Here is a 14,359-nt window from a genome sequence, read left to right as displayed (position 1 = left end):
GCAACATTCCGTATTTCCAGAATGAATTTTCACTCTGCAGGAGAGTGTGTGCTGAAACTTACTGTGGCATTATAGTCCTTGAGCAGCATACCATGTGTCAACGTTCTCAGCTAAATTGTAATCCTCTCCACGTTGTATTGTGGAGATTAGAAATGTGTCGTAGTTGACGATACTAGATAAATTGGATAGTGATGTTAAGCTCCGTGGCCTCCTTGGTGCTATTCAAGTGGAATATGCTGTATATCACTACTGTGTTTCAGTCTCTAACTCTACTTTATTCCGCACTGATCTGTAATAGCACACAACATATCATTGCAATATAGAAGCACTGATCAGCCATGATTCTCATGATACCAACTCCACTCAGGCCTCATTGAGGACAACAGTAGGTAATAAATATATTGACAAAATATTTTAATTGAATAGATAAAAAGTCTACTCACCAAGCAGCGGCAGCGCACACACATAACAGAGGGTTGTAATTAGGCAAGCTTTCGGAGCCAGTGGCTACTTCTTCAGGCAGAAGGGTTGAAGGGGAAGGAAGAGGGGTGAAGGAAAAGGAATGGAGAGGTCTAGAAAAAGGGGCATATTTCGAGAAAGTCACCCAGAACCACAGATCAGGAGAGACTTACCACACGGGATAAGAAGGAAAGACTGATTGTTGGGGCTGCATTGAGCGAGATTTGGAAGCCTGAGTGCTTAAAGGTGGACAACAGGGTAATATGCAAGACTGAGGTTACTACTTAAACATAACGCATTAGTTAATAAGACTGAAAAACTAAGTGCATTGTATACAACAGAGGTGGGAGTGGTGGTGAAAAATGGACGGGTAAGACAATGAAAGATGTAGAAAACTAAAATGAGTAAAGAAAAGAGTAGTTACTGTGAAGAAATGCTGAAACAGAAAAAATTAACATAAATTAAGGCCAGGTGGGTGGCGAGAACAAAGGACATGTTGTAGCGCTAGTTCCCACCTGTGAAGTTCTGAGAAACTGGTATCTGGGGGAAGAATGCATATGGCGAGTGTGGTGAAACAGCCACCAAGGTCACGACTGTCATGTTGTAAAGCATGCTCTGCAACAAGATATTGCATGTTGCCCGTACACACCCTCTGCCTATGCCCATTCATCCTAATTGATATTTTGGTGATAGTCATGCTGATGTAAAAGGCCAAACAGTGTTTACATAACAGCTGGTATATAATATATTGAGACACAAAGGAATCAGGCATCGGCTGCAAGCAGGCACAGAATGAAATGAATGGGGAAAGTTGAAAATTAGTGCCGAACTGGGACTCAAACCCCTCCTCCTCTTTGGCCATTAAGCCGTCCGGACACAATGGTCATTACAACTGCATGGACTGCCCTCGCATGCCTCCCGTCACACCCAAATTCTCAATTTAGCTACACACTACTAATGTGTTGCCCCTTGCCCATTATCCTCATTACTCATGATATTTCGCTGATTCCCATAATAGTTTGAGCCTAGTGTGCATCTGCACTGAAGACATCATTGGCAGTCTCACCTTTTTTTCTTTTTTAAAAAAAGTCTATTTTTTAGACATGTCCAAAAGAACAGACACCATTTTGATCCAGCAGCCATTATGAATTAAGACATTGATTGAAATCAATTGGGAAAGTTGAAAATTTGTGCTGGACTGAGCTTTGAATCTGGATATCCTGCTCTCTAGGCAGATCCTCTGACCATTAAACTGTCTGGATACAATATTTATTACAACTGCATGGAATGCCCCAGCAAGCCTCCAAATTACTCACAGCATTTTGACAATTCCCATAAGAGTTTGACCCTTGTGTGCACCTGCATTGAAGTGATCATTGGCCCTCTCATCTTGATTATGCGTACTGGATATGTGTGTCCGTTCTTTTGGACATGTCCAAAACAACAGACACTATTTTGATCCAGCAGCCATTATGAATTAAGACACAAAGGAATTACACCATTGGCTGCAAGCGGGCATTGATTGAAATCAATTAGGAAAGTTGAAAATTTGTGGTGGACCGGGATTTGAGCCCATACCTCCTCCTGACTAGGCAGATGCTCTGAACACTAAGCCACCTGAACACAGTGTTCATCACAACTGCACAGACTACCCTAGTATGCCTCCTGTCAGACACAAATTCTCAACTCATGCACACACTACTAATAAATAGTCCATTTAAAGTTACTTGATAGTTGTCATGTAGACATGTTGGCACATCAGCTACTGCTCTGTTAAATGGGACATGCAAACATGGTAGGTCACTTCACAAGTGCTAAAATGCAGTTCGTGCAATGAGGAGCAATGTTGGAAGCTGCTACCATCAAGTATGGTAGGAACGTGAGATGCTCTGTCCACAGGTGATTTTAAATGACCAATGACTGAACTGTGGCATATAATGTGTTTTGTAGCCCCGAATCTTTCACTCATATCTTAACTTAACCACAACCTTTTGATGTGCAATGTATCCAAGAAAACAGAGGTCAGCAACCTGTGGCAGAGCTATTATTCACACTTGCTTTGTTCATGACAATTAAAGCTGACCTGTATGAGCAAACTCAAGGTGGAAAAAAATTCAATGTCAGTGCTAAAAGCAAACTGTAACTTCTCGCTTTTGTTACGTGAGCTCACGCAACAGCGACTGATGAGCAGTGCTGGTTGGGATGGAACAAAAGATTAAAAATTAAAAAACAAATTACACTGAAACCAGTTAAATGAAAATCTTAATAATCAGAGATATTTTGGTACAGATATAAAAAAGAAAAAAAAAATGTAGCATGACCTGGCAATATCTGAACTCTCATAATTTTGCATTGCAGACTGTGACCTTACCTTTGGGTTACTCAAGACTTTCAGATTATATTGTTATATTTATCTATCTATAAAACCAGTTGCAATGTTCATTTCCTGCTTTCAAAATGTTCAGTTTTATACCATAATTGATTATGTGAAGCCAAATCATGTCCCGTGCGAAAGAATCCAGTAGTGTTTGGCTAGTGGTGTGTACAAATTGTGCGTATTTCGTTACCGTCATTAAGTGTGTGTTGTTCTGGGAGTGTTTATCATGTGAGACGAAATGCGAAATAAAAGGGTTGGACTCTGGATTTGGGATCAAAATACAAGAGGAAAAAAGGTCAGAAAAGGAACTGAAAGTTAACTAACCATTTGTTGTAGAAGTTTGGTAATGTTGAACAGTTCAGGCATGATGTTGAGTGCTCCAATTGGAGGAAGACACCTCCAACACCTGAATGTCAACAATCAAGCAACTGTAATCAGACTGTAGTGCCCTTCGCTCATTGCCCTCGTTATTCACAGCAATTGGCCGATTCCATAAGAGTTGGAGCCTGGCATGCACTTGTGTTCAATAGATAATTAATTATATACATATGTGGTGTGTCTTCTTTCAGACATGTCCGAATGAAGAGTCACCATTTTGATCCAGCAACTATTATGAATTAAGATACAAAGGAATTACAGACATTGGCTGCAAGTGGGCACTGACTGAAATCAATGGGGAAAGTTGAAAATTTCTGCTGGACTGGGATTCGAACCGAGGTGTCCTGCTTATTAGACAGATGCTCTGATCACTAAGCTTCCAGACATAGTGGTCATCTCAACTTAATAGTCAGAGCATATGGCTAGTAAGCAGGAGACCCAATCAATGCCCACTTGCAACCAATGCCTATAATTCCTTTGTGTCTTAATTCATAATGATCAAAATGGCATCCATTCTTGCGAATGTGTCCAAAAGAATACACGTGTGAACGCGCGCGCACGCGCGCACACACACACACACACACACACACACACACACACACACACACATTGGTCTTAACATTCCCCAATTTATGAGACTAATTTTTAGTTTGACTTAACTCAAATTTTGTTTAACAGTGGCCATGGTTGCTACTACTGTATCCAGCTACTGGTGCATGAGTGTGAGAGTGCGCCTGTAGTGTCGCCACACGTGTGTACGTAAATCAACCAACAACTGTACCAGCATGGGCCGGCTGCTAGAAGCTGCCTGTGGAAAGCGTGCACACAGCACGGTCTCAGCCACACCATCTACCAGCAACTTGCCCAGCATATACACAGAGGAGTACTGACTAATTCTCACTATGTTCTTTTAGTTTGTACTACTCACATCAGTTATTTTGTGTATTGCTTATACTGCACCCTCTGTATGATTCTTTTGTCTTGTTACGTACGGATCTGCGATACACTTATTTCCATTATTGTTCAGAAGTTTATGAATAAAGCCATATTTGTGTTACTTGGATTGTGTAAGGGGTCCGTAGGCCCTTACTATAACTTTGCACTCGGCACAGGTCGATAGGGCGAACAATCGATTGTGACGTGTGGTGAGATCAAGTGTCAAGTTGCGCCAGTGCGGTTGGCGGGTATATGTGTGTGTGTGAAGGCCATTGTTGAAATACAGGGCTTTAACGGAGAAGGGTGTCGCCATCGCCATGCTTAGACCCCTATGTAATAGATTAATACCGGGAAAGTGAAGAAGTATCATTACGAAAGTGATCAGGACGTTACTAGTGCCGATATTTGGTTTCGCGTCTACCGCACCGGCCCAACCTTGGATTGCAGTGCTGGATGCAGTGATGGATTAGCGTGTGACGATAATGGAAAATGAAGAAAGCCTGTGCTGAGATTAGCCGTAATTAGATATGTATGACGAAGGCAGTGGCTGTCTCCTTTTTTTGTGTTTTGAGAAGAATATAAGTTCGTAATTAGTAAAACTGTGTTGGTGTTCCTCATTACCAGACATTCAGTATTATAGTATTGAGCAGAACAAACTGGAAAGTAACAACTTCCGTAGCAGTCAATTCCGATTACCAGCCCCATAGGTTCACTGTCATGTTAATAATAAATATTGGACTGCTATTCAATCAGATCAGGTCGGGATAAAATCGGAGGTGTTACAATTGGTTTTGTGTATTACTGGGTTACTGCATGTTTGGTGACAAGGATGGGATACAATCATGTAATAACCAAGTAATACACAAAACTGATCCAAGTGACACAAATATAGCCTTATTCATAAACCGCTGAACAAGATTGGAAATAAGCCTCTTGTGACTCCACAAATAATGAGACAAAAGAATCATACAGAAGGTGCAATATAAGTGATACATAGAACAACTGATGTGAGCACTACAAACTAAAAGAACATAGTGAGAACTAATCAGCACTGCTCTGCGCATATGTAGGTGCAAGTTGGCAGTAGATGGCATGGCGGAGCCCATGTCTTGTGCATGCTTCCTACAGGTGGCCTCTAGTGGCTGGGCCGCACTGATACATTTGATAATTGATTTAAGTAAACATGCATAGCGATACTACACTCGGTGCACTCACACTCACATGCACTAGTAGCAGGATACACCTGCTACAATCAACAAGACACATATAACACAACAACAACAACAACAACAACAACAACAACAAGAGTAGCAGTGGCTGCTGTTAAAAGCACTGGATGTTAAACTACCTGGCAGATTAAAACTGTGTGCCAGACTGGGACACAGGAGCTTTGCCTTCCACAGACAAGTGCTGTACCAATTGAAAAACCAGAGCACAACTCAAGACCCATACTCAAAGCTTTACTTTCACCAGTACCTCATTTCCTATCATCCAAACTTCACAGAAGTTCTCTTGCAAAGCTTGCGGGACTAGCGCTCCTGGAAGAAAGGATACTGATGAGATTTGGCTCAGTTGCAGGGGATGGGGGTTTCCAGTTTCCAGAATTAATTTTCACTCTGCTGCAGATTGTATGCTAATGTGAAACTTCCTGACAGATTAAAACAGTGTGCCGGACTGGGACTCGAGTCTGGGACCGTTGTCTTTTGTGGACAAGTGCTCTACCAGTCAAGCTACCAACAGGTGTGGCAGATTAAAATTATGCACTGGACCAGGACTTTAATCCAGGACCTCTGCCTTTCACAGCAAGTGCTCTATCAACAGAGTTACCAATGGCTGTGGCTAAGCCATGTATCCACAATATACTCTCTTCCAAGAGTGCCAGTATCGTAAGTTATGCAGCAGAACTTCTATGATGTTTGGGAGGTAGGAGCTAAGGTAATGGCAGAAGAAAGGTCCAGCACACAGTTTTAATCTGCCAGGAATGTTAACATCCAATGTTGTTAGGTGCTGTTGCTGCTGTTGTTGTTAAGTGGATCTTGTTGGCATAGCAATCATGGTAACAATTAAACAAAATCTGAGTTGTGTCAAAGTAAAAACTAGTCTCATAAATCAGGGAACTTTAAGACCAATACAGATATTATACACTGCTGTCCTGGATGGGGTCCTGATTATGAGAGTCGTGTGTATAGTTTTACCACGTAAATAATACCGACTGTATACTGTTAAAGCTAAGTATGAAATACAAGAGAGATTCAGGATGAATTCCAATGGTGATATGCAGCTTATTCCACTTGAATGGCACCAAGGAGGACACCGAGCTTAACATCCCCATTAAATGGATCAAGTATCGTCAACTAGAACTCATTTCCTATCCCATGAGACACTGTGGAGAGGTTTGTAATTTTGCCCAGGTTATTGATGCATGGATGCTGATTAAGGATTGTAATGTCACAACAGCTCCTCTCCCTCCTGGCGAAACATTGGTGATGAACATTGCTTCTACAGTCAGAATTCAAAATTACCCCCTTTATGTCAAGTGTAGCAACACTAGTTATCAACAACACTAGCTACAGAGACAAGTACAATAAGATTTCAGAAACTGATCATCTTTTGAAAATAAAGACTTGTTACGTTTTGAAATTTATATTTATTATTATTACTATTGGTAATTAATACCCACATTTAGTCCAATCAACAAAGAAAATAATCAACACTTACACAGTAACAGTCTTCTTAAGGTGCTCATTCTCTGCCAATACAGCATTATAGTTTTCTTCATGTTCTTTAAGGAGTGCTTGCAGTGAAAAATTCTCTTCTTCAAGACCACGTTTTATTTGGGACAAAGATGCTAGTTTATCTACCATATCATTATACTCCCTGAAAAATAAATAGCTCCATGCGAAAAGATGGAAACAAACCAAGCAATTCACATTTATGTAACATATTCATAGCAAAACAGATCACACTAATTACAGAAATTTTCTCCAAAAGGACTACATGTAAACAAATGGCTCCAAAGAAATAGATATATCAAAATTGTGAGATCTTGGTTTTTCCTAGTGTATACACATTCAAATAACTTAGAAGAATACAGCTGTGTGATGTCATCAACAACTGCAATTATTCTGACAGAAGCACACTGGCATTTTCAAGGCATAACTGCAGCAAGTAAGCACTGTGAAGGGAATGTAAAACCTCACTTTTCAGAGAAACTCTCGAAAGATAACACACACACACACACTATAAACACTGCCGCCATCACAAACTCAAAATAACTGATGTCAAAAGTTATTGATAGTGAAATTACAGTAAAACCAGATCAAATCGAAATGTATATAATTCGAAAACCTGCCCAAACCATACAAGTACTTCAATCCAGCCGTGTTCCGTACACTTTGATACATTAATTACGTGCATAAAGCAGAACGTGTCTAAAGCGGAAATGGAATGTAAATTTTAAGACTCAATCAATAATTCATTGTATAATGCGAAAATGAGCTTATGTAGTCTCCACATGTGCATCTACTCTCTGCTAACCACTTGCAGAAGGTACATGCTATTGTACCAGTTATTAGGGTTTCTTCCTGTCCCATTCAAATACGAAGTGCAGGAAGAATGAATGCCTCTATGTGCACAGTAATCATTCTAATCTTAACCCCATGATCCCTATGTAGGGGGCTGTAGTATCTCCATAGAGTAATCATTTAAAGTCAGCTCTTGAAACTTTGTTAACAAACTTTCTCAGAATTGTTCACGTCTGTCTTCAAGTGTCTGTCAGTTCGCTTCCTTTACTATCTCTGTGACACTCTCACACAGATTAAACAAACCTGTGACCATTTGTGCTGTATACATTCTTCTGTATACATTCAATGTCCCCTGTTAGTCCTATTTGGTATGGGTCCCATGCATTGAGCAATATTCTAGGATGTGTCGCACGAGAGATTTGTAAGAATCTCTTTTGTAGACTGATTACATTTTCCCAGTATTCTACCAATAAATGGAAGTCTACCACCTGCTTTGTCCACAGATGAACCTATGTGATCATTCCATTTCATATCCCTACAAAGTCTTACTCCCTGGTATTTGTATGAGTTGGCTGATTCCAACAGTGACTCACTGATATTTTAGTTATAGGCTACTATGTTTTTTTTCATTTTGTGAAGAGCACAGTTTTACATTTCTGAACATTTAAAGCAAGTTACCAATCTCTGCATCATGTTGAAATCGTATCCAGATCTAACTGAATATTTATGCAGCTTCTCTCAGATAGTACTTCATTGCAGATAACTGCATCATCTTCAAAAAGCCTGATTTTTACTATTAATATTGTCTGGTAGGTCATTAATATACAACATGAACAGATTTCCCTGTGACACACCCGAAGTTACTTCTGCATCTGATGATGACTCCCCATCCAGTATTAAATGCTGTATCCTCCTTACCAATAAGTTCTCAATCCAGTCCATTTTCACTTGATACCCCATGTGACCATACTTTTGACAATAAGCGTAAATGTGGCACTGAGTCAAATGCTTTTTGAAAATCAAGAAACACTGTATCTATCTGGTTGCATCGATCCAAAGCTTTAAGCATGTCATGTGAGAAAACTGCGAGTTGTCTCTCACATGACTGATATATTCGAAACCTATGTTCGTTGGCACTAGGAGGTCATTCTGTTCAAGACACCTCATTATGTTTGAGCTCAGAGTATGTTCTAAGATTCAACAACAAATCAATGTCAAGGATATTGGACAGTAGTTTTGTGGATCACTTCTACTATCCTTCTTGCAGACAGGTGTGACCTGTGCCTTTTTCCAAGAACTGAGCACGGTTTTTGTTTGAGGGATCTACACTAGATTATAGTTTCTTTTCAGTGGTACGAGGATTGAATTGTGGCAATCCTCCTGGGTTTTCCTTTGTAAAGGACCATTTGAAAACAGAGTTAATCATTTCAGCTTTTGTTTAGCTACCCCCAATTTCAGTCCCTGTCTTCACTGTACAACATCCTTCCCTTCAAATTTGGCCTCATCCTGTTACTTAAGACAATGTGTAGCTGCTATTCTTTTATTTCTTGTGTTTTACTCCTTCACTTTCATATGTCCTCATGAATAAGTTGCCTCTAATGGAACAAACACAATGTTCCGCTTTTCTTTTAGACTTCATTATCTACTAAACAAAGGTTATTTACTTAAAGTTTTGAAGAAATTTGTCTGTCCTGTTTTAAATATTGTCGTGCCTTCAAATATACAATTTTGACAATCAGAAACCTCAGTACCTTAGAAACTTGGTTTCAGCTAAATGGGTTGAATCTAAATATATTTAAGACTCTCATGATGCAGTTCAAAACAAACAATCAAAATGTGAGCAGATTAAGATTGGATACAACAACCAAGATATAGATGATGTTGACTCAGTCATACTCTTAGGTTTAAATGTAGATAAAAATTTGAGCTGGCAGGCACACATTGAATACCTGGCAAACAAACTGAGCAGCTTTGCATTTGCTATGCAAATATTATCAACTGCAACTGACGTGGACACACGAAAAGTAGCATATACAAGGTACTTCGGATTCATTATTAGGTGTGGTATTGTTTTTTGGGGTAACTTGACAAATATAGTGCGGATACTAAAAATACAGAAAAAAATCATTTTAAATATGTGCACTGCAAAACTCAAAGAACCATGTTGACCGTTATTTAGAAAACTTAAAATATTAGCTCCACCATCCTTATACATATATGAGATTATCATATTTTTGTACACCAGACATAAATTATTTGAGGGAAACCATTTTGTCCATTCCCATAATACCAGAAAAAAAAATAATTATGCTCCCCACCCACCGCCTCAGACTGTATGCCCAGGGACCTCAATACCTGGGAATCAAAATTTGTAATAAATTGAAAGGGAACAAGTTGATGCAGATGAATTAAAAGAAAGCTATTTGAAGTACTGACACTTAAGTGCTATTACTCAGTGAATGAATTCATGAAGGACACACTGGAAGTTTGAGCTGGATACAATGAGTTACATATTACAAGAAATATCCTTATAGTGTTGTTATTTATTGTAGTGCTATTATTTTTTAATGTAAAAATCATTGTAACTGTATTATAAATTTTTGACATGTCTCCTGTACACAACCCAAATGGATTGGAAATGTACATCATGTGATGAATAAAAAAAATCATTTTGGTAACAAAGTACAACGTAAAGGTGAAAGAAATTATTATAGACATATGGTTTTGATAAGGTGTACAGAACTACTTATACCAAATATTAAGGTGTTTAGAGGAGATAAAAAGAAACATTTTTATTTGATAAAAATGGCACAGGAGCACCATGTCCTCGCTAAAGGTCCATGAAGCAAGTGATGTTCAGAGACAGTGTTGCAACTGTCATGTGATGAATATTTTTTTTAGCGATGGTGCTGAAAAATGCCCATTTACTTTAATGTACAACTGGCATCTGTATGCTAGTGTGTTTGTTTAACACACTCAAATCAACCAGGTGTTACATGAATTATGGCTGCTGCTTCAGCCAAATGGGCAATTAAGCTCTTCTGTACTGTCTATCGGTGTCTCATACACAAAACATTTAAACTGCCCCACAAAAAGAAATCATAGGCCAGAAACAACCCTAAAACAATATTCATCACACGGCTGTTTGAACATTGTCTCTGATCATCACTAAAATCAAAACCCTCATGACCTCCTGGGAGAGAAATGGAGCATGTGTGACATTTTCCCACATAAAAAAATGTTGCTTTTAATCTTCTCTAAACTCTATACAGGTTTGTATACATAGTTTTTTTTTTACACCAATATTTGTGCATAAGTGAATTTTCTGAGTTCTGAAATCTATTAGGGACTCTAACTCAAGGAAGGACAAAAGAAATTATGCCAAATCTGGAGAATTATTGCTTTATACGTTTGATTTTATACCTGTTTATATGGTTAGCAAATAAGGTAGGTTTCTTAGAACATTTCAGTGTAAGTTTTATCAATGAAGAGGTATTTTCTGAAAGTAAGTTAATAATTTTTTCTTTAACAAGACGTAAACGGCTAGCCTTTCTGATGTAAAAAAAGTTGATTTGCACAGTAAACAGACTGATAATAAACAAGAAATTTTACAGAAAATCTTGAATTTTTTACTGAATAGCCCTCACTTTCACTTAGTGGATCAATTTGTTTAACCTGACTCAGCAATTGAAGTTATTATAAGTAATAATTAACTTAACTTCATTAAGTTTCAATAATTAACTGTGTTCAAAATGGTAATTTGAATTAGCTTTTATTATGAGGCCAAAATGAAAGTCATTTAGCGCACTACAAAATGATCAGTAGTTCTAATAAATTTTGTGAGTCTCATGGGACAGACACTCTGCTGTACCACAAACAATTTTTTCTTTTTCTTTTTTCTTTTTTTTCACATACACAACCAGTTTCAGTTTTATAAGTTGATCTTCATCTGGTGTCTCTGAAAAGCAACACATCAAAACATGGAAAATACACTCCTGGAAATTGAAATAAGAACACCATGAATTCATTGTCCCAGGAAGGAGAAACTTTATTTACACATTCCTGGGGTCAGGTACATCACATGATCACACTGTCAGAACCACAGGCACATAGACACAGGCAACAGAGCATGCACAATGTCGGCACTAGTACAGTGTATATCCACCTTTCGCAGCAATGCAGGCTGCTATTCTCCCATGGAGACGATCGTAGAGATGCTGGATGTAGTCCTGTGGAATGGCCTGCCATGCCATTTCCACCTGGCGCCTCAGTTGGAACAGCGTTCGTGCTGGGCGTGCAGACCGCGTGAGACGACGCTTCATCCAGTCCCAAACATGCTCAATGGGGGACAGATCCGGAGATCTTGCTGGCCAGGGTAGTTGACTTACACCTTCTAGAGCACGTTGGGTGGCACGGGATACATGCGGACGTGCATTGTCCTGTTGGAACAGCAAGTTCCCTTGCCGGTCTAGGAATGGTAGAACGATGGGTTCGATGACGGTTTGGATGTACCGTGCACTATTCAGTGTCCCCTCGACGATCACCAGTGGTGTACGGCCAGTGTAGGAGATCGCTCCCCACACCATGATGCCGGGTGTTGGCCCTGTGTGCCTCGGTCGTATGCAGTCCTGATTGTGGCGCTCACCTGCACGGCGCCAAACACGCATACGACCATCATTGGCACCAAGGCAGAAGCGACTCTCATCGCTGAAGATGACACGTCTCCATTTGTCCCTCCATTCACGCCTGTCGCGACACCACTGGAGGCGGGCTGCACGATGTTGGGGCATGAGCGGAAGACGGCCTAACGGTGTGCGGGACCGTAGCCCAGCTTCATGGAGACGGTTGCGAATGGTCCTCGCCGATACCCCAGGAGCAACAGTGTCCCTAATTTGCTGGGAAGTGGCGGTGCGGTCCCCTACGGCACTGCGTAGGATCCTACGGTCTTGGCGTGCATCCGTGCGTCGCTGCGGTTCGGTCCCAGGTCGACAGGCACGTGCACCTTCCGCCGACCACTGGCGACAACATCGATGTACTGTGGAGACCTCGCGCCCCACGTGTTGAGCAATTCGGCGGTACGTCCACCCGGCCTCCCGCATGCCCACTATACGCCCTCGCTCAAAGTCCGTCAACTGCACATACGGTTCACGTCCACGCTGTCGTGGCATGCTACCAGTGTTAAAGACTGCGATGGAGCTCCGTATGCCACGGCAAACTGGCTGACACTGACGGCGGCGGTGCACAAATGCTGTGCAGCTAGCGCCATTCGACGGCCAACACCGCGGTTCCTGGTGTGTCCGCTGTGCCGTGCGTGTGATCATTGCTTGTACAGCCCTCTCGCAGTGTCCGGAGCAAGTATGGTGGGTCTGACACACCGGTGTCAATGTGTTCTTTTTTCCATTTCCAGGAGTGTATATACCTACATAACTTCAATACAATGGCATGGTAGACAGCAGATATTTACATGTAGATTGACATTAGCTACACTCCACTCGTTTATACATGGTTTCAGAAACATTTGATAACATCATAAATGCATCTGGATAAAATCTGAGGAAACCATTTAATTTATGAAAGACACAGAAATAAATATTTATAATATAAACATTTGATCTAATTAATCTGGGGTAATTAGTGACGAAACCTTTATTTGTCACATTATCCTAAAGGTAGTGTACAATATTTAAATACACAGAACAAGAAAGATGACCTTCGAAGAGTACATTTACAGATGACATTAAAGACATCCTAATGACTGGAGGCCCATTACGAGCACGATATAACGGACAGATTTGAATTTACAATGGGAATATTTCTAATCAATATAATTTTAATTCCGCAAAATGAAAGTAAAGAAGAGTCAAAGAAGAGTCATCTTTTAAAGCCAGTTGTTTATATACAGGGTGTTACAAAAAGGTATGGCCAAACTTTCAGGAAACATTCCTCACACACAAAGAAAGAAAATATGTTATTTGGACATATGTCCGGAAATGCTTACTTTCCGTGTTAGAGCTCATTTTATTACTTCTCTTCAAATCACATTAATCATGGAATGGAAGCACACAGCAACAGAACGTACCAGCGTGACTTCAAACACTTTGTTACAGGAAATGTTCAAAATGTCCTCCATCGCATGGAATCCCCGATGCGCTGATGCAGCCCTGGAGAATGGCGTATTGTATCACAGCTGTCCACAATACGAGCACGAAGAGTCTCTACATTTCGTACCGGGGTTGCGTAGACAAGAGCTTTCAAATGCCCCCATAAATGAAAGTCAAGAGGGTTGAGGTCAGGAGAGTGTGGAGGCCATGGAACTGGTCCGCCTCTACCAATCCATCGGTCACCGAATCTGTTGTTGAGAAGCGTACGAACACTTTGACTGAAATGTGCAGGAGTTCCATCGTGCATGAACCACATGTTGTGTTGTACTTGTAAAGGCACATGTTCTAGCAGCACAGGTAGAGTATCCCGCATGAAATCATGATAACGTGCTCCATTGAGCGTAGGTGGACGAAACTAAAATGAGCTCTAACATGGAAATTAAGCGTTTCCGGACACATGTACACATAACATCTTTTCTTTATTTGTGTGTGAGGAATGTTTCCTGAAAGTTTGGCCGTACCTTTTTGTAACACCCTGTATATGAGCAAGGTTTCTAAGGCTGCCGCTGCCTCTTGCTTCCCAA

At 40.4% G+C, this 14,359-nt stretch overlaps 1 protein-coding gene across 1 annotated transcript in view; it reads right to left on the bottom strand.

The window, feature by feature from the left end:
* The window catches only part of LOC124777198, a 303,378-nt gene that overhangs the window by 214,468 nt on the left and 74,551 nt on the right, over positions 1–14,359 (bottom strand). Inside the window, exon 6 of the mRNA XM_047252513.1 lies at positions 6,869–7,027. Within this exon, the coding sequence (XP_047108469.1) occupies positions 6,869–7,027 (159 nt within the window). The remainder of the gene's footprint in view (positions 1–6,868; positions 7,028–14,359) is intronic.

This window comes from Schistocerca piceifrons, chromosome 2 (assembly GCF_021461385.2).
Source record: "Schistocerca piceifrons isolate TAMUIC-IGC-003096 chromosome 2, iqSchPice1.1, whole genome shotgun sequence".
NCBI classification, from domain to species: Eukaryota; Metazoa; Arthropoda; class Insecta; order Orthoptera; family Acrididae; genus Schistocerca; species Schistocerca piceifrons.
This window is presented reverse-complemented; position numbering and strand designations above follow the sequence as displayed.